The sequence below is a fragment of the Nematostella vectensis genome, chromosome 11 (assembly GCF_932526225.1).
Source record: "Nematostella vectensis chromosome 11, jaNemVect1.1, whole genome shotgun sequence".
Lineage (NCBI taxonomy): Eukaryota > Metazoa > Cnidaria > Anthozoa > Actiniaria > Edwardsiidae > Nematostella > Nematostella vectensis.
In genome coordinates this window covers 4,052,436-4,079,125 of record NC_064044.1, presented here as the reverse complement: position 1 = coordinate 4,079,125, position 26,690 = coordinate 4,052,436, and the positions used below count along the sequence as shown (strand labels likewise).

General features: G+C 39.9%; 4 protein-coding genes across 4 annotated transcripts; 1 reads left to right on the top strand and 3 right to left on the bottom strand.

Annotated features, from left to right (window-relative positions):
- Positions 1–4,833: 4,833 nt before the first annotated feature.
- LOC5507725 (N-acetyltransferase 8) lies at positions 4,834–8,249 on the bottom strand. Its single transcript, XM_001628295.3, has 2 exons — positions 8,118–8,249; positions 4,834–5,708 (listed from the first exon to the last, which is right to left on the bottom strand). Exon 2 carries the CDS (start codon positions 5,702–5,704, stop codon positions 4,931–4,933), a length of 774 nt encoding a protein of 257 aa, XP_001628345.3. The 5' UTR covers positions 5,705–5,708; positions 8,118–8,249; the 3' UTR covers positions 4,834–4,930.
- Positions 8,250–8,358: 109 nt separating this feature from the next.
- LOC5507724 (N-acetyltransferase 8) lies at positions 8,359–9,538 on the bottom strand. The gene has a single exon (XM_032376433.2). The coding sequence runs from the start codon at positions 9,390–9,392 to the stop codon at positions 8,673–8,675; it is 720 nt and encodes a 239-aa protein (XP_032232324.2). The 5' UTR covers positions 9,393–9,538; the 3' UTR covers positions 8,359–8,672.
- A 147-nt stretch (positions 9,539–9,685) lies between these two features.
- LOC5507723 (peroxisomal acyl-coenzyme A oxidase 1) lies at positions 9,686–20,702 on the bottom strand. The gene is made up of 16 exons (XM_001628292.3): positions 20,309–20,702; positions 19,490–19,649; positions 19,315–19,375; positions 19,132–19,225; positions 18,464–18,571; positions 18,018–18,137; positions 17,502–17,623; positions 16,863–17,041; positions 15,976–16,138; positions 15,329–15,519; positions 13,632–13,796; positions 13,068–13,173; positions 12,553–12,699; positions 11,901–11,971; positions 10,394–10,529; positions 9,686–10,004 (listed from the first exon to the last, which is right to left on the bottom strand). Exons 1-16 carry the CDS (start codon positions 20,415–20,417, stop codon positions 9,951–9,953), a joined length of 1,986 nt encoding a protein of 661 aa, XP_001628342.2. The 5' UTR covers positions 20,418–20,702; the 3' UTR covers positions 9,686–9,950.
- LOC5507722 lies at positions 20,696–25,616 on the top strand. Its single transcript, XM_001628309.3, has 5 exons — positions 20,696–21,316; positions 22,066–22,257; positions 22,764–22,896; positions 23,395–23,564; positions 24,453–25,616. Exons 1-5 carry the CDS (start codon positions 20,840–20,842, stop codon positions 25,500–25,502), a joined length of 2,022 nt encoding a protein of 673 aa, XP_001628359.3. The 5' UTR covers positions 20,696–20,839; the 3' UTR covers positions 25,503–25,616.
- Positions 25,617–26,690: the final 1,074 nt, after the last annotated feature.

The following is a 26,690-nucleotide window of genomic DNA, read 5'->3' as shown; positions in this document are numbered from 1 at the left end:
TATTTATACTGTTATACATTACTTGACCCAAGTTTGCTTGATGTGCAGCAAATCGCTGGCAAGATATTCGCATTATTCCCAAGGTCACGTAATTGCTTGCCAAAAACTCTCCCGGTAACCTAACAGACCCGGCAATTACCGGTAATTTAGAAAAATGCCCCCAGAAAAGTTTTCGAAATCCCTGGCGAGGAAGAGTGTTTATCAAAACAAAGTTTTTGCGTAGCGTGCCGATACGGGTTCCCGACAAGTAAATTATAATTTCCAAAGTTTATGAATAGATTGGCTAAATAGTTATTGAAATCCTAGTTTTGTCGATGTCTAGACAACTTGCACCCCAAAAATTGCTGTGGCATCGACATTTTTCGAAAGAAAGACAAGAACAAGTAAATAAAGTCTCATTTTGTAGAAAAAACTTCTAATAATTTCGCAAAGCTGTTTCTATTTTTAGGCGCACTGTGACAGCTAGATGTCAAATCATTTGACAGAGATGAAACCTGCTTGGTTGGAAGGAAATCTGATAAAATGATATAAGCCTTGATTGGCCCACTTTTTACCGGGCAGTGGAATGGATTTCTCTGTGATGAAAACTTTCTACAACTCGACACAACTAGAACATGAAGCGATTTCCCGTTAGTTAGCGGGCAATTAAGATTTTGGAAGAAACACCCGAAAATGTTTACCGGGTGACATTCCGGTTTCTGAGTTTATCGGCGTTTCAAGAAACGACCACCTGGAAACACAAGTAGTTCCCTTTTTCCCAATTAAAAAAAAAACAAATTGAATAAGCTTATTATCTCATAAGGATCACTGATTCCACATGAAACTTCCACGCTGTGTAGCCATTTTTGGGAAACAAGTTAGGCCAAATAATAACGGCAAAATTTTTGGGGTCGCAGCTTTTGGGGTCACAGGTTTTAGGTTTTAGGTCTACGTTTTGTAGACACCCAAATTTACCCCTTATCTTTGGTAAAATTCTACCAAAACGCTTTGCCTTTGGGGAGTAGAGAGCATAACTAGCATAGAGAAGGCACATTCACGTACAGCTAGCATTGTAATAAAATTCAGAAAATTCTTTTTTGCCTTAATCAGTGTTATGATATGGCATTTACAATGCAACTCAAGATTATATATATATCTTTATTAATTCAAAGGTGGTGATTGCAGAAAAATCTGAGTTTCTTGTGCCATACATGTCTTAACACAGTGAAAGCTTCGTGTGATGGAGGAAAAGAACAAAGATTAGACCCTTTAATTAAATGAACCCAGTGATGAGTCATTTGTTAACAATGTCACAAACCAGTAGAGTAATACTTAGGTATGGTTAATAATGCAACAAATGATTGTTTATTCATTTAAGTAAATGCACTTTATATAATCTAACAGTGTTATAATCTAACAGGCTTAGTCAGCAGTCCTTTAATACATTGTTTGTACCATTGACCTATTTCTGCAAATAACTTTTCCATAGACTGTTTGTTTTTAGGATAATAGAAGGAGCCCACTGTTACAATGAGTGTAATGCCAATTCTAGGAGATGTCTGGTTCTCAGATTTTGGTACCACAATTCGTTTGCACAAATGATTGGCTCCTGCTATTACTCTTCTAATTTTGCTAGAAATTCAAATTTTGAAAGAACAAGTCTGTTAAAGGACTCCTTGTGAATATGTAGCATGTAGAATTATATAGCATAGGACAATGATTGAAACCTAATGCTGCTAATGGTTCCCATTTCACACAAGTAGATCGAAAAATAAGTATACCTAATGAATGAAAAAGTAAAGATAAATATTGACACTAGATAGAAAAATACAATGAAATGCAGAACCCCGCTAAGTCGAACTCGACTCGAATTCCCCGCTTACTCGAACTGATTTTTGCTTCCCTTTAGAGTTCGAGTTAGCGGGGTTCTACTGTAGCTGGCATGAGTCCCTGAATTCTTATGTAGTCTATCCGATAGGAGATTTAGACTTAGCCACTGTTGTTTTGTATATTCCCTTGGTTATTCTAAATACTTGAATTATATCATAAGACATTCGAGTCCATTTACCTTTGTTTAATTCTCGGCACAAGTACACCATCACTGATGACAAAGACAAACTTTTTCAAAATGGCCGCCAGTTTTGCAGTATCATTTATACGTCAAACACTGTACACGTCACAACCCAGGAATCCCAACATTCCCCCCTCCAGGTATCCCAGTCAACCCTGCGCGCAGGGTCTAGTTGGTCAATAAAAGTTGCTATTGTAGTGTAGTAGTATTCCATATTTGGTAAAACAAAATTAGTGAAAAATAAAAAAACAACTTGTTAAAAAGGCGTGTGTAATCTAGTGTTGTGTTTCTGTTTACTTTTTGCGTGTTCTTTGGCCATAATTAAAGCGCCTTTTTCAAGATTCACGACGATTTGAAATTTTAAACACGAACCGCGCCATATAAGGGATCGCTCCGCCCCCTTTTTCGCAAGCTTTCGCTCAAGACGTCGCCATTCAAAGCTAGATTTTATTGATTAAGGACCTCTGAAACGGCCAGAAGAAAACATAGCAAAAAAAACTACAAACTACTGTAAAGTACAAGAGATTGTTAAAGACCTATCAGGTATATTCTGGAAAGTGTTTGAAGTTAATTCCCTACAAAAACAAGAGCAAAAATTGTTATTGAGAAATTAAACACTTTAGTTGTCAGTAGACCTCCGAGTCTAGTATTTTCGGTTTTCTTAAAATAAATCTTAAAAAAAAAATCCATAAAGACTCCGTATTATCAAAGGATAATAATCATCAGTCCCAAATAACATCAAAATGCGACCTAACGATGTTTCAAAATAAACTAGAAGTTGGTAAAACAGAGCCATTTTATCTGTCGGAAAAAAAAAATCAATTACCTCCGTGCGCGGTTAGCATACAGTTATTTTATTTGCGGTTTTTTCACCAAGATTACAAAAAATGACTTCCTCAATATGCTATAAAATGGAAGAGGGGATTTGATAAGAATATGCTGTGCTTTTGAGTGAATTATTCACAATTTTTAAATCAACTAGATCCACAAATAGAGCAACAAAATGCCATAGTTTAGTAAACTTATAAAACAATTAATTCACGGCAAAACAAAACGACTATAAAATCCAACTCTACAATCTCTATTCTTCACACTGACACAAGAGCTGCTGTTGTTCTTAGTCAAAAGATCGGGGATGGTTTGTAGGAGCTGTGTAGGGTATTCAATTTATTATGTTTTTATTATTTCCTTGACAAGTTTTAGTGTTTATGACAAATGGGGAAGAAAGTTGGTAGAGCTCTTCACTAATTGACGGCTTGAAAGAGCCGCCATCTGCCCCGGGGCACGGCTGTCCTGGACAGCGGCTATTATAGAACTGCCCAGGACCATTTTTCTAGATGAAATATCGGACATTTTGAGGATTTGGCACGATTTTATACCAATTTGTTGCTCAAAAGTTGCCAAGGAAGGCAAAAGTTGCTCTATGTTGCTGATCCTACGAAAAGTTGCCCAAAACGCCAAAAGTTGCCGAACACAATCTACATATGTCTAACCGCTACTGTTTATGGCAATGCGTCCAGGGGGTGGGGTGGGGGTGGGGGTGGGGGAAGGGGGGGAGCCAGGGATGCCGGGGGACATTGTGCTTTGACTATGCAACTTACAGACAATAATCATCAGCATGCAAAGAACCGCCACGCCCTATTTTCGGCGTGTCAGGATAAATTATGACGTTTAACTTTTCTTTGAAAGTTTAACACCATAGGTAAAAAAGAACAACACCGTTGTGGAACTAGTCAACTAACCAAACTTAAAGGCACTCAAACTCAAAAAGCAGCCCAGGAATTTCCAGGGCGTGGGGGAGTGATCGTGCGAAGAGAAAAATCCGGAGGGTCTGGTACATGAGAAACGCGAGTCTTCAGAATCGATTGGTCAAGGTTACCCCATCTGTACATAATGACGTGCTTTGGACTGCAAATGAAGTCCACTGGAAACCCCGGGTTGTATATGGTGGAAGTCCAAGATTACGATGACGATGATGATACACTGTACATTTTGTATTTTAAGGATCAAGTTGTTTACAGCTTGAATGCAACTGGGGCGCGTAGAGATGAAATTATCCGATTAGTCTCTGTTTAAACGGTAAATAAACGGTTTCATATTCCACGTCTTCTCGGATAAGGATTAAACCGAAGGTCCCGACTCTCCAATACTACCTTATCTGAAGCAGAGAATGACAGTTCTTATATTTATTAACACGCACTTATGATTGTAAACTGCCTAGCGCAGTCTGTTATTGAGGATGAGATATCCTAGCGTGTAAAGCGCTTAGAGCTATAAGAATAAGCGCTATAATAGTGCACACATTTTTCGTTTTTTTTTTTGAAAATTTGTCATGTATATTTATCACATAAAGGGGCTTTCGAGGGGCATTTCACTTGCATTACATTTTAGTGAAATCAAAATTTCCAGGGGGGGGGGACCGAGTACTATATTTGGAAAATAATTTGGAAATAATTTTAGAAAATGGGGTGGTGGAATCAAAATGGGCGTCCAAAATGGAAATTCCAGAGGAGGACCATATCTGGTCACAAATTTGCTAGACATCGGTTTCCAATATTAATCGATTGATTAGCATTGATTGATTTTGATTTTCATCGATTATCGGTTTCATCGATTAGTTATCTCGGGGAAACTCGGGAACCCCCAGCTGAGACTAAGACCATCCCAGAAAAATTAGGTCCATTTTTTAGGCTTGTAAATCCAACTGTTATATACTGAAAGCTGGAAGTATCTATATTATGGTTTATAAAGACAAAAGTAACTGTAAAAGGTTGATATGAAACCCTCGTTAAATAAAGTTTATTGTAATGTATTGTAAGTACATTTAGCTTAATATTCAATCTGTATTTGTGCTACAAACTAGATCATATCAGTAAAATATTAAAGCCGAAAAGTACGGCTCCTAAAAATCAGAGCCACCCCTTTAGAAGACCTTTTTTCGGAGCTCCACTTTTGGTTGTTAAAAATTTTCAGATATCTGGCTTTAATCTCCATTTCATAATCCAAAATTTTAAAATCTTTTAAATTAGGAGAGACAGGGTATTCTCTTACAACTTGGAATCCAAGCTTCCTATACATGGTCCGAGCAACAGGTTGTAAAATTGTGGTCCCCAAAATAATTTTCCTGTACCTATATTCTCTGGCAAATTCCAAAAGTTCAAAAATAAGTTTTTTAGCAATGCCCTTTCTCCTAACTGATGAGAAGACAGACATCCGTTGCAGTTCTGCAACTCCTTCGGGGTGATTCTCTGAGTGGACAAGTCCAACCATTCCTACTACATTGTTGTCATACTCGGCAACCCACATGCACGAACCTTTGTTGTACATGTACGACTTTTCAATATCAAACAGGTCTGTCTGTAGGCAGGAGTTGATATACCATGTCATTTGTCGGTAATACATTATATACATCAGAGATGCAAGAACTAAGCCAAGAGCAGATGCAAATAGTAGCACCGTAGACCACTTGAGGCACAAGAATCCGACTGTAGCAACCACGGTGAGGGCAGGCAGGATCCTCTTCAATAGTCTAGGAAAGAGAACTGTCATTGCTCTGTTTGTCAGAGGCATCATTCCTGCTATAAACAGCTCCCTGCATCTATCGTAATCTCTTGCTTCGTATTGCCGTACAACCACTTCTAAGTTTGTGTTCATTTTCCTGTATGGATAAAGATCATGCTTTAAAGACTTGATAATTAGCCATACAAAAACCCCTAGACTAACCACAGGTTACAGTAAAAGGGGGGGGGGGGGGGGTCACCAATTATTTCAATCCCTACGAAAATTATCTCTGCAATTTGACCACAGTAAAAACAATAAAAAAGGCAGCCCAAGGGGTTAAACCCCCAAAATCCCCCCCCACCACCACTCCATAGATCCGCTACTGCGAGGCTCCAAGCTGTGGAGCCAGTGGAAACCAGCCTCACCGTGGCGCTAATGTATTTGTAGATTTATTCCTTACAGGGTGACTTGCACTATTGGATCACATGACTTTTGGCAAACTCCCGCATGCGAAGGCTTTTAAAAACAAAATAACCAAATCAAAAAGCCCAGACAGCCCAGGCAATGGTTTTAAAGCTAGTTCGTAGCTTGGAATAGGCTGTTCTTTTTAGAGGTAAAACGAGTCGGTTAAAGTAGCGAGTTTTTGTGAAATGTTGCCAATAAGATTGCCTTAAAATTTAGATCATGTCTTGTTGTTGTCAAATGTATGTCTAATAACGATTTGGGGGCGGTTTTCCTCCCAAAATATACAGCGCTCAGTTGCTTGTTACGAGCGTCCGTATAGGTCATGTGTACTTTTGTCACCCACCCTCCCCTCCCACAAAGACTAAATTGCTCACAGTATTCCCCCTTGTTTCCCACGGACTCGTATTCGTAACGTCCCTATATGTCAGGCGCTCAGTTGCTTGTTATGAGCGTCCGTATAGGTAATGTGTACTTTGGCACCCACCGTCCCCTCCAACAAAGACTAAATTGCTCACAGTATTCCCCCTTGTTTCCCACGGACTCGTATTCGTAACGTCCCTATATGTCAGGCTCTCTGTGGCTTGTTGTGAGTGTCCGTATAGGTCATGTGTACATTTGTCATCCCCCCTACAAAGTATAAATTGATCAGTGTGTTTCCCCTTTGTCTACCACGGACTCGTATTCGTAACGTCCCTATATGTCAGGCGCTCAGTTGCTTGTTATGGGCGTCCGTATAGGTAATGTGTACTTTTGTCACCCACCCTCCCCTTCCACAAAGACTAAATTGGTGACTGTGTTCCCCCTTGTTTCCCACGGACTTGTATTCGTAACGTCCCTATATGTCAGGCGCTCAGTGGCTTGTTATGAGCGTCCGTATAGGTAATTTTGACGAACGTCCCTATATGTCACGCGTCGCTATATGTCACGTCCCTATATGTCAGGTAGCGCTACGGATATAACTGAAACTTTGTGCGGATCGGTCGATTCGGGAACCCTTATTCATCCCCCCACCCCGTGATCAGATAGTGTAAGTCGCCTATTTATTACGTGATGCAGTTCCAGCGGGGAGTAAGTACGCAGCTGCTTTGTCTCCTATCATCTTTGTTCTACAAAGGAGTCCTTTTGTCTCTATTCTTCTCGTTCTTTGTGTCGAGGTGCGGATATTGCTCATTTGCCCAATCAAATTGCAGCTTGTAAGAGCTGCGTACTGACCCGCTTACTGACCCCCAGCGGGGCCTCGGGGCCACAGCCCTTTTTGGTTTCGGATTTCCATGTTTTGCAAACAACATCACGAATTTGTACTTTTCTTTTGCGAGTTTGTATTTTGCTTTTGCGAGTTTGTAAAAGCAAAATACAAACTCCCAAATGCAAAGTACAAACTAGCAAAAGCAAAATACAAACACGCAAATGCAAAATACAAACTCGCAAATACAAAGTACAAACTAGCAAATGCAAAATACAAACTCGCAAAAACAAAATACAAACTCGCAAATGCAAAGTACAAACTCGCAAAAGCAAAATACAAACTCAAAAGCAAAATACAAACTTGCAAAAGCAAAATACAAGCTCGCAAATGCAAAGTATAAACTAGCAAAAGCAAAATACAAACTAGAAAAAGCAAAATACAAACTCAAAAGCAAAATACAAACTTGCAAAAGCAAAATACAAACTCGTAAAAAGAAGGTACAAACTAGCAAAAGCAAGCGTACAAACTTGTTGTTTGCAAAACATTGAAATCTGAAACCGAATAGGGCAGTGGCCCCGCTGGGCTTCCGTATTAGATAACCCAATACTATGGCTAAGGATCGACTTGCTTGCGTATCATAAAATAAAAACCGCTAAAGTATCTAAAATGATCCCTCGGTAAAGAGTTCGAAGGTGTTTTGGCATTTATCACTAGCAATTACTGGTTGGAGCAACTATAGAATACAACGCCAATTGGGCTTTGCATCATGATTTCTTTAGAACGGCGCAATAAATACAATGGAAATGGAAATAACTTTGGATGTGGCCCTGAATTCTATAACTTAGCCTGCTTGTTTCTCAAACAGTACGAAACTAACAATTACACGTGAAGCGTGTTCTTGGATAGTATGTATACCTTTTGTCTGTCTTTCACAGATTGACATCTATCGTATTGTCCCTATTAGATTTGTCAGGAGTCCCATTTGCTGTAATCAATGGACAAGAGTCGGCCCCTGGACTCGACCTTTCCTTTCGAGTTCTTTGAAGTGTTTTGGGTTTCCTGTGGTTGATAATGTGACGTCACCGAGAACCTAGCCACAGGAATCCCGAAGAGAACGGAAGGGCTAGGCTGACGACAAGAAAGACAAAGACGACACGACGACAAAAATCATTTTATTACATTTCATCCCTTCTATACCCACATGGCGTCCACATTTGGTATTCTCAGACATATCCATATAAGCTTATTTCAGTTCCATCTATCTTCTATTTCTCTCGCATCCTCGTCCCAAGGGTCCCACCCTCCCCTACCCCCAGGGGCAAGCAGGATACGAGGGGAAAACCCTGGGAACGAGGATATTTATCTCGGCACGCTAGTTTGGGGTGGCGGTTTTACCCCCCCCCCCCCCCCCCTACCCTTTATTGCCACCTCTTTACCCTACATACAAATACGCCCATAAGCCAATTGTCTTTATCTTGTTAGATCGAGTTCCATCTTAAGGGCTCTCCACCCGCTGGTCCAAGGCTCGTCCGAAATAAAAGGCAAAACTTGGACCGTGCGAAATCCACACTTCCTGTAGAATCCCACCACTGCTAACGGCTCTATGGTGCGTAGGACGATTCTCTCGTAGCCCTGCTCACGTGCGAACTTCTCAAGCGCCCTAACCATGGCAGTTCCTACACCATTCCTGCGGTGGGACTTTTCGACCACTATTCTTTGTAAAGTGGCTGTTTCTGCTTGTTTTGATCGTACGAGCCCTGCTAGACCAACTACACGGCCACAGAGTTCCGCAACAATCATCCTTGCCCCACTTGTTGTGTACACTGCTTCCATTTCACCGAGATCTTTACTCAGAGTAAGCCTCAGTACGTCCTGGACTTCATTTCGCACGCAGACGTATAAGATAATTGGTACGGAGAAGCAAAGGAAAAGAAAGTTGGATAAAACCCAAGTTGACCAATAGTAAGCGCCGGCTAAGATCACAGGTAACGCAAGTATCGCCATGTGATTGAACCTGAGAATGATGATCTTTGATATCGGCCAGACTTGGTTGTACAATGCCTGTGTGTAGATCTCGCGACATTGCTCGGTAACAGCGCTGGTAAACTCTCGAATTATAACTTGTTCATGTTGAACTGACTTTTGTGAGGTCGATTGTCGTACAGGCGCGATTCTCTTGTGCTTTTCCATAAATACACCAGTTTCGTTACATAACTTGTTTTGGATTTGGGGGTTTTAACGGTCATAGCGCGCGTAGAGTCAAATTTTCTTGCGCGCGCTTTCTAGCCTCGCGCAAATGTTTTGTGCTCCGTGCGCACACATTCTTACCTGTGCGCCTTTACCCTTTTGCGCCTTCGACATTCTATGGCTTCCTTAGACGTGAAACAGTCCCATCACCCAGAATCCCTGGCGCCCGTTATTCATAGAGAAAAATCTACAGAATACAAAAAGTAAATTAAACCAGAGACACCAAAACAACCATATCTATCGGCGTTTTTTACTCAATTTCTTCATTAGGGTGATAAGTAATTTGACGTACAATTTGATGCATAAATCCCTTTTGTAAGTCAATAAACGGATGGATCATATTTAAAACCCGTGATATTGTGCAAAAATAATGTATTAATATAATGTAAGGAAGCATTAAAATACGGACCATATCTAATTAAAAAAAAATATATTCTTTTGTTGTCTGTGAAAAGATAGTAGGCCTCGATTTGAACTAAAAAGGCCTGGTTACAGATTTTCTCAAAGCTTGGATTTGTGAAGCTGAGGTAGATATTTCTTGGCTGAAGGCTGAACCTGAAATCAAGAACAAAGAATATTAATATTTGTATTATACTAAAATCTTATTAAAATGTTGCGATAAAAAAAAAAAAAACAACAATCAGAAAGAAAATTTGAACATCGGAAGCAGCTGGTCGGAAGATAAACGCACGTGCTTGCGAAGGAAGAAAGAAAAAAAACCACAGGAAGCCCGTGAGTGCTACAGTTTCTTGTTTGCCTTTTGGAAAAAAGAGTAGTTTTTATACACCCTAAAATAAATAAAGTGTCCGAAATCGGTTGTCGAAATTGGTAGTTAAGTAAGCATAATAAAGGAACAAAAATATTAGAGTGTATTCGTGTTGGAGAAAAGACTATTTTATGGATTTATAAAAAAAAAAAAAGAAATCTAAAAGTCGGGTCCTTACCGGAGACTTGTTCAGCGGTGATTTCTGCGCAAGCTCGAACAACCGCTGGTATACCTGACCGTCGTAACGCCCAAGTGCGGAGTTGAGGACAAAGTCCGAGTAGTCAAACGCGTCAACCAGCGCGACCGCGTCTGGCCTGGAACGAGGAGAAAGAACTAAATAATTTTTTTAATTTGATTATGTACTTACAGTCTGTATACAGGTGCCAGCAGGCACAAGCATACAAGAGAACATGGACGCCAGTCCCCAATTTTCAGATAGTTGATATCAAAACAGGTAATATGTATGGAATGGAAGAAATCGAGAGAAAAGGAATAAGTGCTATTTTTTATAAGTATTAACAATTCTTGGCGTTTTAAAAAAAAACTGGAGAGCTGTATATGTTTGTTTTCACTCGTAAAATCCCTCGCCGTCCCTGCCGAAGGACGGACGGCTCGGCGGGCAGAGAGGTAGACAGACAAAAATAAGACAGACAATAGGGGCAAACAAACGGACAGTTAGGCCTAGAGTAAACGGCGTGCCAGAGTCGCACCGTTCTGGTTCGGTAGAAGTTCGATCATAGAGCGGCACTACAATAAACGTCGAGCATTTTGTTTGTTATCTCCCATGGGTATGGAGTGTAACAATATAGTCATCAGGCACAAAATACATGCTGCTTTGTCTTATAGCGCTAAAATGGAGGACAGAACACGAAGACTAGAAATTACTAGAAAAGCCTTCTAGGTCAGAGCAATATGGTCTAATAGGAAGAGGAGAATGAATCTATTACATGCCGCAATACATTGGATAAAGAAAAGGCGACGACTCCTGCTGCGTCTTCTGTTTTTTCTTTAATTACAAAACGGCATTTCGCATGAAATGCATTAGTATTTTGTGTCCCAAAAAAAAGAGCTGCACATCTGTACCCGACCCGTCGAGTCCTCAGGTAATGATTTCCGAAACGCCGCCATTTTCACTATTGCCTTAAAAGTGCGAGGCAAGGGGCTACATACGATCTTTTAGGCTACATACGGGGTTTCAGGGGAGTTATTGTCAATTGGGCGCATGCGCGAAGAACGGGGGGGAGTCATACTCTGCACGGGTAGCTCCTTTTTTTTTTTGTTCAACCAAAACGATTTGCATTGATTATAAACTAATCTGCACAATGTAATCGTTATGACTGGTGCGACCTTGGAGCACCGTTTAATTTCTCGCCGTACCATAGTCGCATTACCCGACTAGCCCATTCGCCCCAGAAAGTTGGTGCGACTTCCTCATTAATTCAGTTTCGTGCGCAATAAACGGCGTGCTAACATCGCATTATCTGTCGAACTTTTCTAGAGCGGCACGATAATGCGACCCTGGCACGCCGTTTAATCTAGGCCTTAGAGAGACAGAGAAACTGGGGCAGAGAGACAGAGAAAAAAGACGGACAGACAGACATGCTGAAATAGGCACAGAAGATGTTAAATAGGCACAGAAAATGGACAGATAAACAGAATAATGAGAACAATGCAGTAGATTTTACCTGATAATCTGATAGAGAGAGTAAACTTGATCTCTGATCATTGCTATTTGATCCACAGTCAGAACTCCACACTGCAAATGTCAGATTGAGAATATTAAATTACAGCATTAAGTTAATTCCATCTGTCTCTATCAAAATTGTCTATATTATTCTTTTTTATTTCCGCGCATCTCAAATTTCGCGAATTTTTTCTCGGCACACTTCGCGAGTATTTAAATTTTGCGATCGCGGAGAAAAAATGTGTTTGCAGTGGGATTTAATTTCGCGAATTACTTGACATTTTCTTTTGTTTTTACAAAAATAAAATAAAACGACGTTAACCGACTACTAAAACAAAACCAAAATAACTTGATAAGCTGAGTTTGAATCGCCTCAAAAGTCCGTCTTACAGTAAGGTAAAAGTGTTCCTGTTCTTTATCTATTAAATTTCGCGAGATCAAACCTCACGGTCTTTATTTTTCGCGAGTGTTTAAAATCGTGAATTTAAGTACGCGCGAAAATTAAGCAGAATAAGATATTAGTATTGATCAAACATTGAAGTTTTTCTGGTTAATTGTGTAAGGAAAAAAAACAAGTACGGTTTGGATCAATGTGATCATTTTAATGTAAGTATTCTTAATAGGCAAGAAAAGATGAATACACCCAGACTTACCTCCATAAAACTACCTGAGTCCTCAACGATACCATATAAGGCATAGAGATCTGATTGGCTCTTAAGAACGGATGCTATCTCACGACTTGAATTTGACTGGCTTAGAGCATCAAGGAAAAACTGTACAATCAGATAGGAGCTGTGTGCCTGAAGGAAAAAGGGAAAATAATTATCTTAAGTGAAAGAGGGTAAAATTTTGTGTTTTATCATTCCTAGTATTTTTTCAATTGAACGATTTTGCTATGAAGAAGCAAAGAGGGGAATCCAACGAAACCCAAACCTGACGGTGAGCAATGCAGTGTGGGTATCAAACACTGTTCACCTTGGAATGGGAGATTACCCGCACCTGTTAGGATGACAAAAATGCAGCTAACAAAAACATTTTACATATTCTAAGCAAAAGAAAATGCAACCCTTTTGTATCGCAAATCGAATCCACCAACTTCAAAATAAAATATCTAATCTCCTTTTAAAATATGAAGCAGCGTGTCTAACGCCTAAACCAATAATCATACCTTAGCACATCTTACAAGATCCACCGAGTTCTTATTCCATGAGTCCACAGGATCCATTCCAAGTATTACATCCGCTTGCATCTTGTCTGCAGTCATGTTGATGAGTCTGTCAAGACATAGAGAGGGTTGTCAATCAATGTCAATCATTACCCATCAGCCACAGTTCTGTTTTTTATGTTGTTGTTGTTGTTGTTGTTAATTATGATGTTGTATATTGATATCCATAATAACGAAGTTGTTGCTGTCATCGTTGTGCTATTGATGATGATCCATTGGCCGTTCAGCGTATTTTATTCTTTTTACGGTTTTAAAAAGGTTTTAATTATTGAAATAGATACCGAAATGCTTGTGATGTATACCTGTAACGGCATGTAAACAACAACGAAACCACACCGCACGACAGATCTAAATACATTCCAAAACATGCAAAAATCCCACACGTGTAGACACTTTACAAATAAGGACATGACATCATATATAAAAAATTAACACAGGCTACCCAAAATAGGAAATAGAAAAACGCGCTCTTTACACACACACACACACACACACACTGTTACATACCTGGAGGCGCGAGCTTTGTAAATCCGCAGCTGTGTCTGTGAGTCTAACTGCCGCGGGGATGAGCATGTACAACGCCAGTCACGTGTACTCTCATCCAAAAGGTACGACACTGAGGGTGGAAGTCTGGGCTCGAGTCGCGCCTTAGATACACACTTCAGCAGAAACCTGGACAAGGAAGCAATCAAAGAAGAAAAATATTTAGATTTATAGCGCAAATTACATGCGATATTACGTACATACCTTTTTCTACTTTATTTTTCGCGCGCGTTTGATTTCGTAAACATTTTCTCGGCACATTTCACGAGTATTAATTTCGCGATCGCGGAGAAAATTCAGGGAATCTAATTTCACGAAATTGAAGTTTAAGTGACTTTATTTTTTCGATTTACAAAAAAAGAATGTAACCGACAACCGAAACAGCACCAGCATATAGAGTCCTACAGTAATGTGGAGACTTGTTCTTGTTCTCACGCGCCATGATCGAGAATCGTTACAAGTTCTCACAAAGAGATCCCAATTTAACATTCAAGGATTTTTCCATACTACAGGGCTCTGCCCTGAGTGAGTCGAATACCAGTTTTTGGTGTATATTGCATTTATTCTTCTGGTTCACGAACACGACAATTTGAGCTTTTTGTATTTACAAAAATTTTTCTATATTTATTAAATTTGCGAGATAAAAGTTTGCGATCTTTATTGTTCAACAGTTTTTAATTTCGCGTATTATTTTAAATTTTCAAAAAGATTTTATTTTTTTTTTAAAGTGCGCACGAAAATTAAGCAAAATGAGGTATGTCGTCACTTCCACCAGTTTACTGGTGCGGAAGGCACAACAGAGCTAGGCTCTAAATCAAGCGCCTCCCGTGTCTGTATTGCACTGTCACTGAGGGTGGTCACTGCCAAAGGGCTGATGACTGTCTCTTTTTTGGTGATGATGACGCTGTTGATGTGATGATGATGGTGCTGTTGGTGATGATGATGGTGCTGTTGGTGATGATGATGGTGCTGTTGGTGATGATGACGAAGATGATGGTGCTTTTGGTGATGATGATGGTGCTGTTGGTGATGATAATGGTGATGATGGTGATGTTGATGATGATGGTGGTGACGGTGTTGATGAACGTGGTGGTGATGATGATAGCGGTGGTGTTGGAGATGACGGTGGTGATGATGGTGGTGGTGATGATGATAGCGGTAGTGGTGTTGGTGGTGGTGATGGCAATGATAATATTATTTACCTTGGAGTGTAGTGTAGTGGTGATTATGATGGTTGCAGTAGCAGATAACGTGACAACCGACATGACGGAAAAACATGACGTGACGCTTCAAATAAGCCCATTTCACATCGAATAAGGCGGAGAATTTCTCTGAGTACTTAGCAACTGATAGCAAACAAAATATCAAGTGCGACCTTTTTTAAATTGATGCGACTTTTTGTAAAGTGTCATTAAAATTTGAGCTTTTCGTCCCTGAACTGATACACAGGGCAATAATGATCAAGGAAATATTATCTTAAAAAGCCAAAATCTGGTTATGTGCACTTCGGCCTCACGTTATTTGTGTTTAGATAATCAGTCCGTAATACAAGGAACCTATAGCCATTGTAAGAAATTGTGTCTTCTCTCTCTATCTGGAGTTGCGCGTTTTCCAGGTTTTTCCGTCATGTCGTGACAGCCCCAATTTGTTTTTTCCCTCACCTTGCGACCTGCAGATAGAGCACAGTGTTTTCTCCTTCGTATGTACAAGCTGCACTCGCGACAGCAAACAGCTCGGTCAGCAGGCTAAACATGGAGAAACCATGGCCACCACAGCCTAACCGACAAGTGTCCGCAAGCAGACGAGCCCCGGATGTTGTGTAAGCCTTCATTGCACTGGTCAGCACATGGAGCTGAAAGCGAATACAAACTTTGAAAAAAAGTATACCAAATATAAAGTTTGTGCTCTTCCTCTAGACTTTCTATGTGATACTGGGTTGGGTGCGCCCGCGATAGCTGTGGTAATAGCGTAGAAAAAAGGTAGTGTGAAGCTCAGGTAGTGTAAGAAGGGAAGGGGAACAGGCACGCCCCTACTGATCATTTCGTTTTAATTGTTAAAAAATATCTGGGAGGGGGAGTTAAGGCACTTGTGTCATCTCTGTGAAACCTGCCACCGTTGGCTAATCCGCTAATTGCCATTGGCATCCTGTAAAAGAATGGATGTGATAAATAAACTATCCTATGTTTGTATTTGTAGTATTTCATTGCCTTAGTACTAACTTATTTATAGCTGGTAAAGAGAGGAATAATTTCGGGTTACCCAAAAAACCCTGTATTTTAGGTCATTAGTTTGTCAAAATTATAAAAACCTCTGGCAGATTGGAAAAATCTCCTGTAGTCCACTTGGTATTGGCCCGTTCATACTCGATTCGGATGCGATCAGAAGCGAATTTGTAGGCGTAAGCAGTTGCCAGAGAAGGTAGAAGCTTGTCCTGCTGTGTCGAGTAATCCAAGATTTGTAATTCGCCTTGTCTGAAAAAGGAAGTGGATTTTATTTTAAAAAAAGGGACCCTTTTTGCTGCAGAGGTTCGATTCTCTCCTGAGACTGTGCACCCCCCCCAAGCAAATCCTGTGGACGAGCCTGCTGTCTTTTAGTATAACACTAGCGGGCCCACCCCCCCCCCCCCAGCAAATCCTGGGGACAAGCCTGCTGTCTTTTAGTATCCCCCTAGCGCCCCCCCCCCCCAGCAAATCCTGGGGACGAGCCTTCTGTCTTTTAGTATTCCACTAGCGGGCCCATTAGCCAGTGGGGCTAAGGACCACCCAGACAACTTGTGATGCTATGTAGTAGTCGTCGTGCAGGGGGGAGGGGGTGCAAGAGGAGGTGCATCCCCCATCACACAGACACATGACAATCAAAGTTCACTTTTGTTTTGCAATAGACGTGCTTAAAGCAAATTGAATGAGATAAAAAAGGCATCCTAGATCGCTTTGGTATGTGATAAATCTTCAAGTCAGTCTTCAAAGTAGGTTTATTATCCAATAATAAGCGTCCTGTGGAGATACTGCAAAAATTAGGTCTACTTTTTAGATTTTGCACCCCCCCCCAGGAAAATCCTGGGTGCAGGCTTGCCCCTTATGCATGTTTGAGCTCTCTCTATCATCTGTCCTGGGCTATAACCGTATTAGTGATGGCTTTAAATTTATATAGCAGATGCTAAATAGTGTAATAGGGCATGGTGTTACATAACCTTACCCAGGTTTTAGCTCACTCTGTCGTCTAACAGCGCTATATCGTACTGCTATAGTGATTGCTCGGGAAGCTATAAAGTATGCATCCTGGGGTATTGTTGAGCGTACGTATAACATGATGCTGTATAGGACCTTATCAGCATCCTCATTCGATGATTTCACAAATGTCCCATCCGCCATTACCTGTGAAGCAAAGGATGAATAGGGTTCATATATAAACAATTTGTTGCATTGAATCACATCATATAGGTGTGCAGGTCGGTGTATCTATACATGTCTGTGGGTGGAAACAAATGAAATCCGGCTGCACATAGTAATTAGGAATCAAGGGATACTCATAAGTTACTTTAATTCCATGCTTTCTTTTACTAAATGCATCTCTTTATATAATGGATGCAGTTTCTTTTGACTTCAATATCAGCTTATTTAATAATGCGATTGCAACTGATCTGAGAGCAGGGGCGTAGGCAGGGGTATGCCCCCCTCCTGTTGGCTACACCGCTGCAAAGTGGTTTCCATATGATTGCATCAGATAGTTGGGTCGCCTGCAACCACATGGAAACCATCAGCCTTTGAAAACATCAGCATCCAACGATAAAAATGACAAGTTGAACTGCAGATCACAAGCAAATGCCGTTTTTACCTCAGCTAGAGCACTAAGCATATGATCCCGTGGCACTCTCACATGATCTAACAACAGGTAACCATTCTCCTGTGAGTTTATCAGAAAGCTTCCCTTTGGTCCGATGTCACCAAGTTTGACACCTGTCAATCAAATGAGAAATAAATCTGTTGAGACACCCAACCCTGGGGAAGGGACAAAATAAGAGGTGTTGGAGGTTTGCTTAATTGTACTTTGTTGCAGGATTTTAATATATTCTTGATGCAGAAATGAATTTCTGTTTATGATAAATTTAACCCTTGTCCCTAAAATAGACCCCAAAGAAAGCAACTGAAGGGCCATAGTAGGTGGTGGGACACTGGGGACATGCCTCCAACAAATTTAAAAAAAATAAGAAACTGGTAGGGGCGTGGCTGTGCCCCTCCAATGTTTCTGTATCACACCCCCCCCCAATAATTCGAAGAACACCTATGCCCTGGGAATCAACAAATCTGACTTTTTCCTAAAAAGTGTCTGATGATGCCTGGTATGCTGTACCTGGTGTCGGCCTCCGAGTGACTGGGTCTCTGATCTGTAACATGAAAAACTGGATGCCATAACTCTTTTTTCCTATGTAGAGCTGGGCAAGGACAATGGCATGACTGCAGGTGTGTCCCACTGGCGAAAAGACAAAAAATCTCAGGTATATCACACATTTCTCTATAACTGAAGAATAAGCATTTGTTAGCAACCCAAATAATACAAATATACATTCATTTGCATCTGGATTTACCAGAAATTGTTCGGTTGCAAACAGGCCTGCAGGCTGGTTGTGGGTTTAGGTGGGGTGTCTGTGTGTGGGTGGGAGGCGTTTTGAAGGCTTCTCATTAAAAGTCAAAAATATACAACTGTAGTCAATAGCTGCCTTGTCATGTCGTGCTGTATTTCTGCAGATTCAGGACCCTCCAGCCTCCCTTAGAGGCAAGCTCTCATAAGATGCTTACATGATCCTGGCCACCATTTAGCCGCTGTCAGTGATGGACTGTGAAGTACAAATTCCTGTGTTGTTGTGTCATATGTTGCTGTTGTCTCGATAGCGCGGATAAAGGTACCTACAATTTTAAAAAATGTTTTGATAAATTTGGACGCTTTCTGGGCATTATATCATATAGGTGTTAAGCCTTTTTAAAAGCTACTAGCTGCTGGAGAGGTTTGACCGACTCATTCCATCCAGAAAGAAATCATATTATGTAGAAATTATATTATGTAGAAATTATATTATGTAGAAATTATATTATGTAGAAATTATATTATGTTTGTTTTGTTACTGATTAAGAAAAAGCACCTTCAGCACCTAAACCACCTCCAATCTCTTTGAGCAGAATGGGTGTGGTCGGCTTTATTGCAACTACATATTACATGTTTTAAAACTATATACAGATTATTACCAAGTCCAGTGAGGTATCTGCCATTAAGCCAGTTAAGCCAGAGCTTAATCTTTTTTAAAAGCAAATAAAAATGAACCAAAAAAATACATTCAATAACTATACCTTGGCAGACTTTGGGTGGTGGGCTTACAGGCTGAAATATTTACAGTTATTTTTTTTTAATATTTTATACAGTTTTCTTGGAGTTTTCCTTTACAATTACCAATAAACAATATTTATGTTACCATGTCCCATTTCGGTTTGCGCATATGTCCCGAGGATCTGGTAGCTCTTTGCTAAGGGAATCCATTTCTCCTGCTGTCTCTTCGTCCCTAGTGTCTAACGATGACAAAATAAACAAAAACTTACAGTAAAAGCAAGTAAATGAAAATGATTAAAAACACAGTGTCCTAATACATGTTTTTCACCTTTATTGTTGGTATGAACATCAGATCATTCAGTAGTGTTGGTAAAGGGTATCCAATAGCTCTGAAAAAATAGTAATAATTTTAGCATGTTACACATTCAATCTTTATTATTTTAAGCAGATTCCTTTTTTGGACCCCCTTTGGGCTCAGGCCTGCATTGAAAGGCCTTGCTTACCTTTCTAAGACTTGCAGTTCATACTTGTCTGTGATCTTATGTGTCCTTACAATGTCAATAAAATGAACACCCTTCCTTAAGGAGTTCTCATAGGAACCTTCTCTACCATAGAACCAGTCCTGATCTTTTTCAAACACTGGGTCATTAGACAGTAAAGACTCTAAAAAAGAGAGGTTTAAGTTAGTAAAATGTTTTATTTAACAAAGGACTTCAGATAAGAGCTTTTAGTTTTCTTATTCTAGGTCATTTGAGATAAGGGACTCAAGAAAAGTGAAAGTTTTCTGTTTTATTCCCAAATTCCTACCTGAACGACTCATTTTCAACTTTTACAAGGTCTTTCGAAGTAAACGAAAACAGGTTCTTATATAAATTATTCAGTGTTGAACTACACTAATAAGGTTATTGATTAGGTTATTTAATTTATTTAAGCTATTTAGTGACTTATTGAGTGTTTTAAGTTGTCAGTTCCCAGCATTGATTTTTTAAAATATATATTGATTCTACATTTCTAAAATGGCCCAACAGCACGCCCACTAAACCAATATATAATCTAAAATATAATCAAATGAACATTTGATTTTGATAATGCAAATAAGCTGCATCCTATGGCTTTTTCAAAAATGAATAGATGATAAAATATTTTTTAAATAGACTTTTGCATCTTTTTAAAAGCTAAATCCCAGGTACGTACGCCATATAATTAGTATGAATAATGACTAGCCCATGTTGATTATTTCAGATAGGTAATATAAGTTTAATGAGTTACATAACTTAAATGGACACAAAACATCCACCAAAATTAACAAAATGAGATGTTACCTAGATAACGCCTTCTACTCGTCTTTTCCTTGCCTCCATCCAGAAAATACGTTAGTTCTTGAATATCAAACGAGGCTTTAGACCTCTCTCTAGCGATATCTGGATTCATTTGACGGACATTTTTGTAAAAGATGTTGTTGCTTGTTTGCTGACTCCGAGCAATACCGAACACAGGTAACCTAAAGTCGCAGGGAATGAGTTTTTAGTTGGTGAATTTATCTTATTCTAACCTTGTCATCTTTGCGATATCTTATCAATTATGAACTTGCATTTCGCTCTAAATTGAACTTATAAAGGAAAGTTCCATTAGTGGTTATCAGTTTTACTTTTCCAATTTACGGCAAATTATCGAGCTTGATTGTCTAATCGATAAATTTCCGTCCCGGTGTTAAAATGTACAATAGCCGGTGACCCAATTTATCTTTTTTATGCAAACAATGAGTAGTAGAGCAGATCAAAGTTAATGTTGAATATGACCTCTAGCACGTTTTCCATCCCTTTTAGATTCTTTCATGGATTGCAGTTCTCAAAATGCTACTAAGTTCTTCGGCCATCGGGGCTTCTATGTTTGCTTTGTTTTTGTTTACTGTTTATTCAACTGCAATTTCAGGTTCCGATGTCATTTTTCCGCCAAAGTTTGAACCAAGTTCCGACCCCGCTATACCAGCTGGCCATTTGAAGCAATTTGGACTCCAGCGATCCGCTGATGGCCCTATAGACGAGTACAAGCAAGCTCTACACCCGGAAGAATTCTGGAACCAGCACGTCTCAAAAAATAGACCAGCTGTATTTCGTAAAGCTATCGCAAAATCTGCCGCCATCGAGAAATGGACTGACCAATATTTGAAGGAGAAATATGGGGATTTAGACGTATTAATCGAGCTGAAGAGAGAGAATCGTAGTCAAGGTGCAAAAAGGATGACTTTAGAAGCGTTTATTGATAACTACACGGAAAGAGACGTGTATGTGGTGACAGTCTTGCCGGACCCGATGCGCAAAGAAGTTCAGGTTAGCTAAAATTATTTGTGTTATGCTGTTTAGTTGCTTAGCTATTAACATATCATATTAAAATGAATATAAAAATACTACTTTTCGAAAAAAAAAGTAAAAGAATGTTCTGGCTGATGTTTGGTGGTGGTGGTGGGTGGGTGTGACTGTCTTACGATATAAATAGCAATGAAGTGCTTCTTTGAAAGTGCATTTACCCTCGGCCCTTATTAATTTGTTTTCTTTTTTTCTAAGGGGGGGGGGGGTAACTTCTACTGAATATTTATTGGTTAAGTATTTTGATATCACAAAAGGGTGCACTATCTCCTATTTGCTTGTCCTATTTTGACAAATACATTTAACATTTACACAATAATAAGCTATAAAATCACTCAATGTAAGAATGTAAAATGTTATTTTTGTTTCCCTGCTAGCAGAGGCCTCTTTTCTCTGTATTTCGCTGTGCTTGCGTTCGCGAGGAAAATCTTTTCCTTGCGAACTCCAGCCCAGCGAAATACAGAGAAAAGAGGCCTCTGCTAGCAGGGAATATTTTTGTGTGCATTATAGGAAAATGAGATTTATAAGATGTATGCCCCCCCCCCCCCCCCCCTCCTTCAACTGACCACCCAACAGCAACAGTGATATTCAACCCATGTTGGTGCTTCTGCTATGGCTACAATAGGACTGCCATTTTGAAAAAAAAATGCAGCATTTAGATAAAAGATATTCAAAGTAAAATATCATCATTTAAAAGTCTGTTCTTATTTCAGGTCCCTTCTTGTCTCCTGTGTGGCTCTTTTGTTGATTTTATCCATGAGACCAACTTCTGGATGAGTTCTGGGGGGACGCGATCTCTGGTCCACTATGATGCTGACCATATTCTGCATTGCCTTGTTGCTGGGAGGAAGGACTGGATGCTTATTAATCAGCAGTTTGTGGGTGACTTAAACATGGTCGAAAAGGTAAAGAAATTTTTTTACTATTGCTGAGACACCTATCCGATGCACATTGCTAGGGAAACTTTGTGTGCCATGAAGCTAACAAGATTATAAAATGTGTTGGATTTAGGTATCAGGGCTGAAGCAGTCCTCGGAAATGGGGGGGGGGGGGAACAATACAGAAACTTTAAGAATATTGGGGCGAGCACAGCCACGCCCCTACTGATCATTTATATATATATATTTTTTAGGGGGGGGGGGGCACATGCCCCCAGTGCCCCACCCCCTGCTACGGCCCTGTGTATGACATCGGAATTAGGAATTTTGGGGAAATCACCAGACAGTAATATACAGTCAAATAATGCCAAAATGTGTTAACCATTTTCGATGATGAATTTCTTTGAAATTCTTTGTGTGTGTGTTTTTTTTCCAAACCCCATCCAACCCTTCCCTTGAGGAATTTTGAAGTCCTCTTCTAGGTAAATAATCAGATACAGTCAGGTATCGTACTGAATTTTTCATGTTGCCAGGATCAGTTTTCTGGATCAGGATATACTCAGGTGGACCCTGACAAAGTGGACCTACTTGCCTACCCCAATATAACTAATGTCCACTGGAACTACACAACATTGCTCCCTGGAGATTGCTTGTTTCTCCCTGCAGGTTAGCCAAGTAGTCACAAAGAGTGCTCTTTTTCATCCCTTAAATAAAATAACCATGTCATACCCTGGCAGGATCGACCTGATTGCCTATCCCAATATAGCAAATGTTCTATATTATTAGTATTTAACAAAACAACTTAAAACTTAATTTCAACAAATTCTGACAAACATAAAGTAATTTATCCTTATGCAGGGCGTCTAGATGGCCTATAAAATTGGTCTATAAAATTTCAAGATTTTTTGGGTGGGGTTTTAGCCCCCTCTCCCTTGGGGCAGCCGATTTTCCGAATTGGATCGGTGGATTTTGGTTGATTTTGATGAAGTAAAAAAGGTTCAATTGCCGTATGTTAGATGAGATTTTAATTTGTGTGAGTTATATTGTAAACATTAATCCAGCGTTAGCAAACGCTCGATTGATCAGGCCAGGTATCGCAAATGCTATGCATCTACAATGACAGATACTGTGAATTTTTATGCGGTTGTTAATCTTTGTCGACAGAGTATATCCACCAAGTTCGCTCTCACATCAGAAGTATATCAGTCACCATGTTATTTACAGTCGACCCTGACGGGACCTTCAACCCACGCTTCTGCGACTCTATGGACTTGTCCGCTTTTACGACTTTGGACAAAGTGCGCGTTCATTGGACCTACAATAAAGGCGACAAGGTTAGTGCAAAAGTGAGACGGAAAATAGGTTCGTAAAGAAAGCGCTTTTTGAACAACATTTTTGTCATAATCATCGTCCAAAACTACCAACATGTATAGAATCGTCTTTAGTGATTACTGTTATGTGTTGAGGAAACAGGACCAGATTTTGTGGATCAGTAAATACTCGGTTTTCCAACATACCTAAGTATGATGCAATGATGATGGCGACGATGACAACGATGATGCAATGATGATTACGATAAGGACAGCGAGTATGTAACTGGAAAACCGATTGGTTTATTTAGATGCTAGGCATTTCCTTTGTCTAAATTATATCTAGTACCCCTGAAACGTAATAAATCGTAAAATAGTTATTCTATTTATATGTTTTTCCCGTAAAAAATATTGTAAAAATGGAAATGTGAATCAAGTATTGTATATTGTATTATATTGATCCAATGATGATAGCGACGATGACAGCGATGATGCAATGATGATGGCGACGATGGCTGCTGCTTCTATTGACAGGGATGTTTGGACACCCTGTGTTTTTGGCGTCGACGTGTTTGTTTGTTTATAACATCAAAAGCCGGAAAAAGTGCATAGTGAGCCAAAGCAATCCGACTTGTTGCAAAAGCTCCAAGGTCATGATAGTTTTTGTCACGGCGTTTGTATAAATGGCGCGAAAAACGTTCAGGTTAAAATTGTAAAAGCTGAAATGTCGGGTAAATAACGCATCTTATTAACAGAACTGGGTTTTATAATAGAAAAATCATTCTGAAATACGAAGAACCTGCAGCCATTATTCGGCTTCATGGTTTCCAAAGTACTGTACGCTGTGCCATGTGCATGGTTTTTCCGTCATGTCATTCAATGTACGATTCCTTTTATTACTTTTTGTTGCAGGTTATTGAGATGGGCTACATGAATATTGAGGTTCTTCGTCAAAGTCTTATGAGTGCTTTAGTACACTTTAACACTAAATCCTTAACCGAAGATCACTTTGCTGCATACTGGAGGGAAACTGATGGACAACCGCACGCCGATCCTAGACATTTGTTCAGAAGTCTTCTTGATACGAAACACAAGGGGTACATTACGCATGAAGACATCTTGGAGTTACCTCAACAGGTATTGAAAGACTTTGCGAGGTCTTTTGATCCGCCACATGGACCAGAGAAGGGCATCCAACCTTCTTCTGATGGTCCATCATCAAGTGATAATGATGACACACAAGATGATGATGATAAATCAGACTTTCAACCTTCTGCTGATGGTGTTGATAAAACGCCCGATGATGGCACTCCATCATCAAGCGATAATGATGACACACAAGATGATGATGATAAATCAGACATTCAACCTAATGCTGATGGTGTTGATAAAACGCCCTATGATGGCACTCCATCATCAAGTGATAATGATGACACACAAGATGATGATGATAAATCAGACTTTCAACCTAATGCTGATGGTGTTGATAAAACGCCCGATGATGACACTCCATCATCAAGTGATAATGATGACACACAAGATGATGATGATAAATCAGACAATAAACCTAATGCTGATGGTGTTGATAAAACGCCCTATGATGACACTATATCATCAAGTGATAATGATGACACACAAGATGATGATGATAAATCAGACTTTCAACCTAATGCTGATGGTGTTGATAAAACGCCCTATGATGGCACTCCATCATCAAGTGATGGTGATGACACACAAGATGATGATGAAAAATCAGACAATAAACCTAATGCTGATGGTAATAAATCAGACATTCAACCTTCTGCTGATGATGGCAGGCCGTCATCAGATGATTACGATGACAAACAAAATGATGATGATGCATCCTTTGCTGAGCAGATTTCGGCAATTAGCAAGCATGACGTTAAAGACGATATTCCAAAGGAAAATAAGGGGAATGAAGAAGTTAAAACTGAGCTATAATAACCATAATTCTGTAGAGTTTTACTGTTATTTATTATTAGTATTTTTTCTTGCATATAAAGTATTCGTGTAATTCCCGTATATAGAAGAATGTTTTATAAAAGTTGCTACAAATCATGTCCTCCCAGTTGAACCAAGGTAACGGCTAATATCAGGTTAGATTATATTTTCATTCATGCCTTGTTTGTCGCGCGAGATCCCATTTATAATTGTGATCAATCAGAATTGTGATCTAACAATAGAAAGTGCGAGACAGTGTGCATATGTGATAAGAAGACGCGCGTGATCAATGAGAATTGTGATCTAACAATAGACAGTGCGCATAGGTAATGAGCAGACGCGCGCGGTCCATAAAAAAGTGATCTAACAATAGACATTGCGCGTAGGTAATTAGCAGACGCGCGTGAACAATCAGAATTGTGATTTAACTATTGACAGTGCCCGTAGGTATAAGTAACCGCGCTGATCAATTAGAATTGTGATATAACAATAGACAGTGCGCGTATGTAACGTCAGACGCGCGTGAACAATCAGAATTGTGATAACAAAAAACAGTGCGCGCAGGTGGTGAGTAGACGCGCGTGAACAATCAGAATTGTGATCTAAAAAAATAGACAGTGCGCGTAGGTAATGGGCAGACGCGCGTGATCAATGAGAATTATGATAAAAATAAACAATGCGCGTAGGTAATGAACAGACGCTCGTGAACAATCAGAATTATGATAAAACAATAGACAGTGCGCGTAGGTACTGGGCAGACGCGCGTGATCAATCAGAATTGTGATAACAATAAACAGTGCGCGAAGGTGGTGAGCAGACGCGCGTGGTCAATCAGAATTATGATAAAACAATAGACAGTGCGCGTAGGTAATGGGCAGACGCGCGTGATCAATCAGAATTGTGATAACAATAAACAGTGCGCATAGGTGATGAGCAGACGCGCGGGTCAATCAGAATTGTGATCTAACAAACAGTGCGCGTAGGTAATGAGCAGACGCGCGTGAACAACCAGAATTGTAATAACAATAAACAGTGCGCGTAGGTGATGAGCAGACGCGCGTGAACAACCAGAATTGTGATAACAATAAACAGTGCGCGTAGGTGATGAGCAGACGCGCGTGGTCAATCAGAATTGTGATCTAACAATAAACAGTGCGCGTAGGTAATGAGCAGACGCGCGTGATCAAT

Coding starts and splice junctions, on each gene's coding strand:
- LOC5507725 (XM_001628295.3), bottom strand. CDS start 5,704: ATGAACACAAACTTAGAAGTGGTTGTACGGCAATACGAAGCAAGAGAT.
- LOC5507724 (XM_032376433.2), bottom strand. CDS start 9,392: ATGGAAAAGCACAAGAGAATCGCGCCTGTACGACAATCGACCTCACAA.
- LOC5507723 (XM_001628292.3), bottom strand. CDS start 20,417: ATGAATCCAGATATCGCTAGAGAGAGGTCTAAAGCCTCGTTTGATATT. Junction 16,139..16,862: donor CAGAGTGAGCTAAAACCTGG/GTAAGGTTATGT, acceptor TTCCTTTTTCAG/ACAAGGCGAATTACAAATCT. Junction 10,005..10,393: donor CACCGCTGAACAAGTCTCCG/GTAAGGACCCGA, acceptor TCTTGATTTCAG/GTTCAGCCTTCAGCCAAGAA.
- LOC5507722 (XM_001628309.3), top strand. CDS start 20,840: ATGCTACTAAGTTCTTCGGCCATCGGGGCTTCTATGTTTGCTTTGTTT. Junction 22,897..23,394: donor TTGCTTGTTTCTCCCTGCAG/GTTAGCCAAGTA, acceptor CTTTGTCGACAG/AGTATATCCACCAAGTTCGC. Junction 23,565..24,452: donor CCTACAATAAAGGCGACAAG/GTTAGTGCAAAA, acceptor TTTTTGTTGCAG/GTTATTGAGATGGGCTACAT.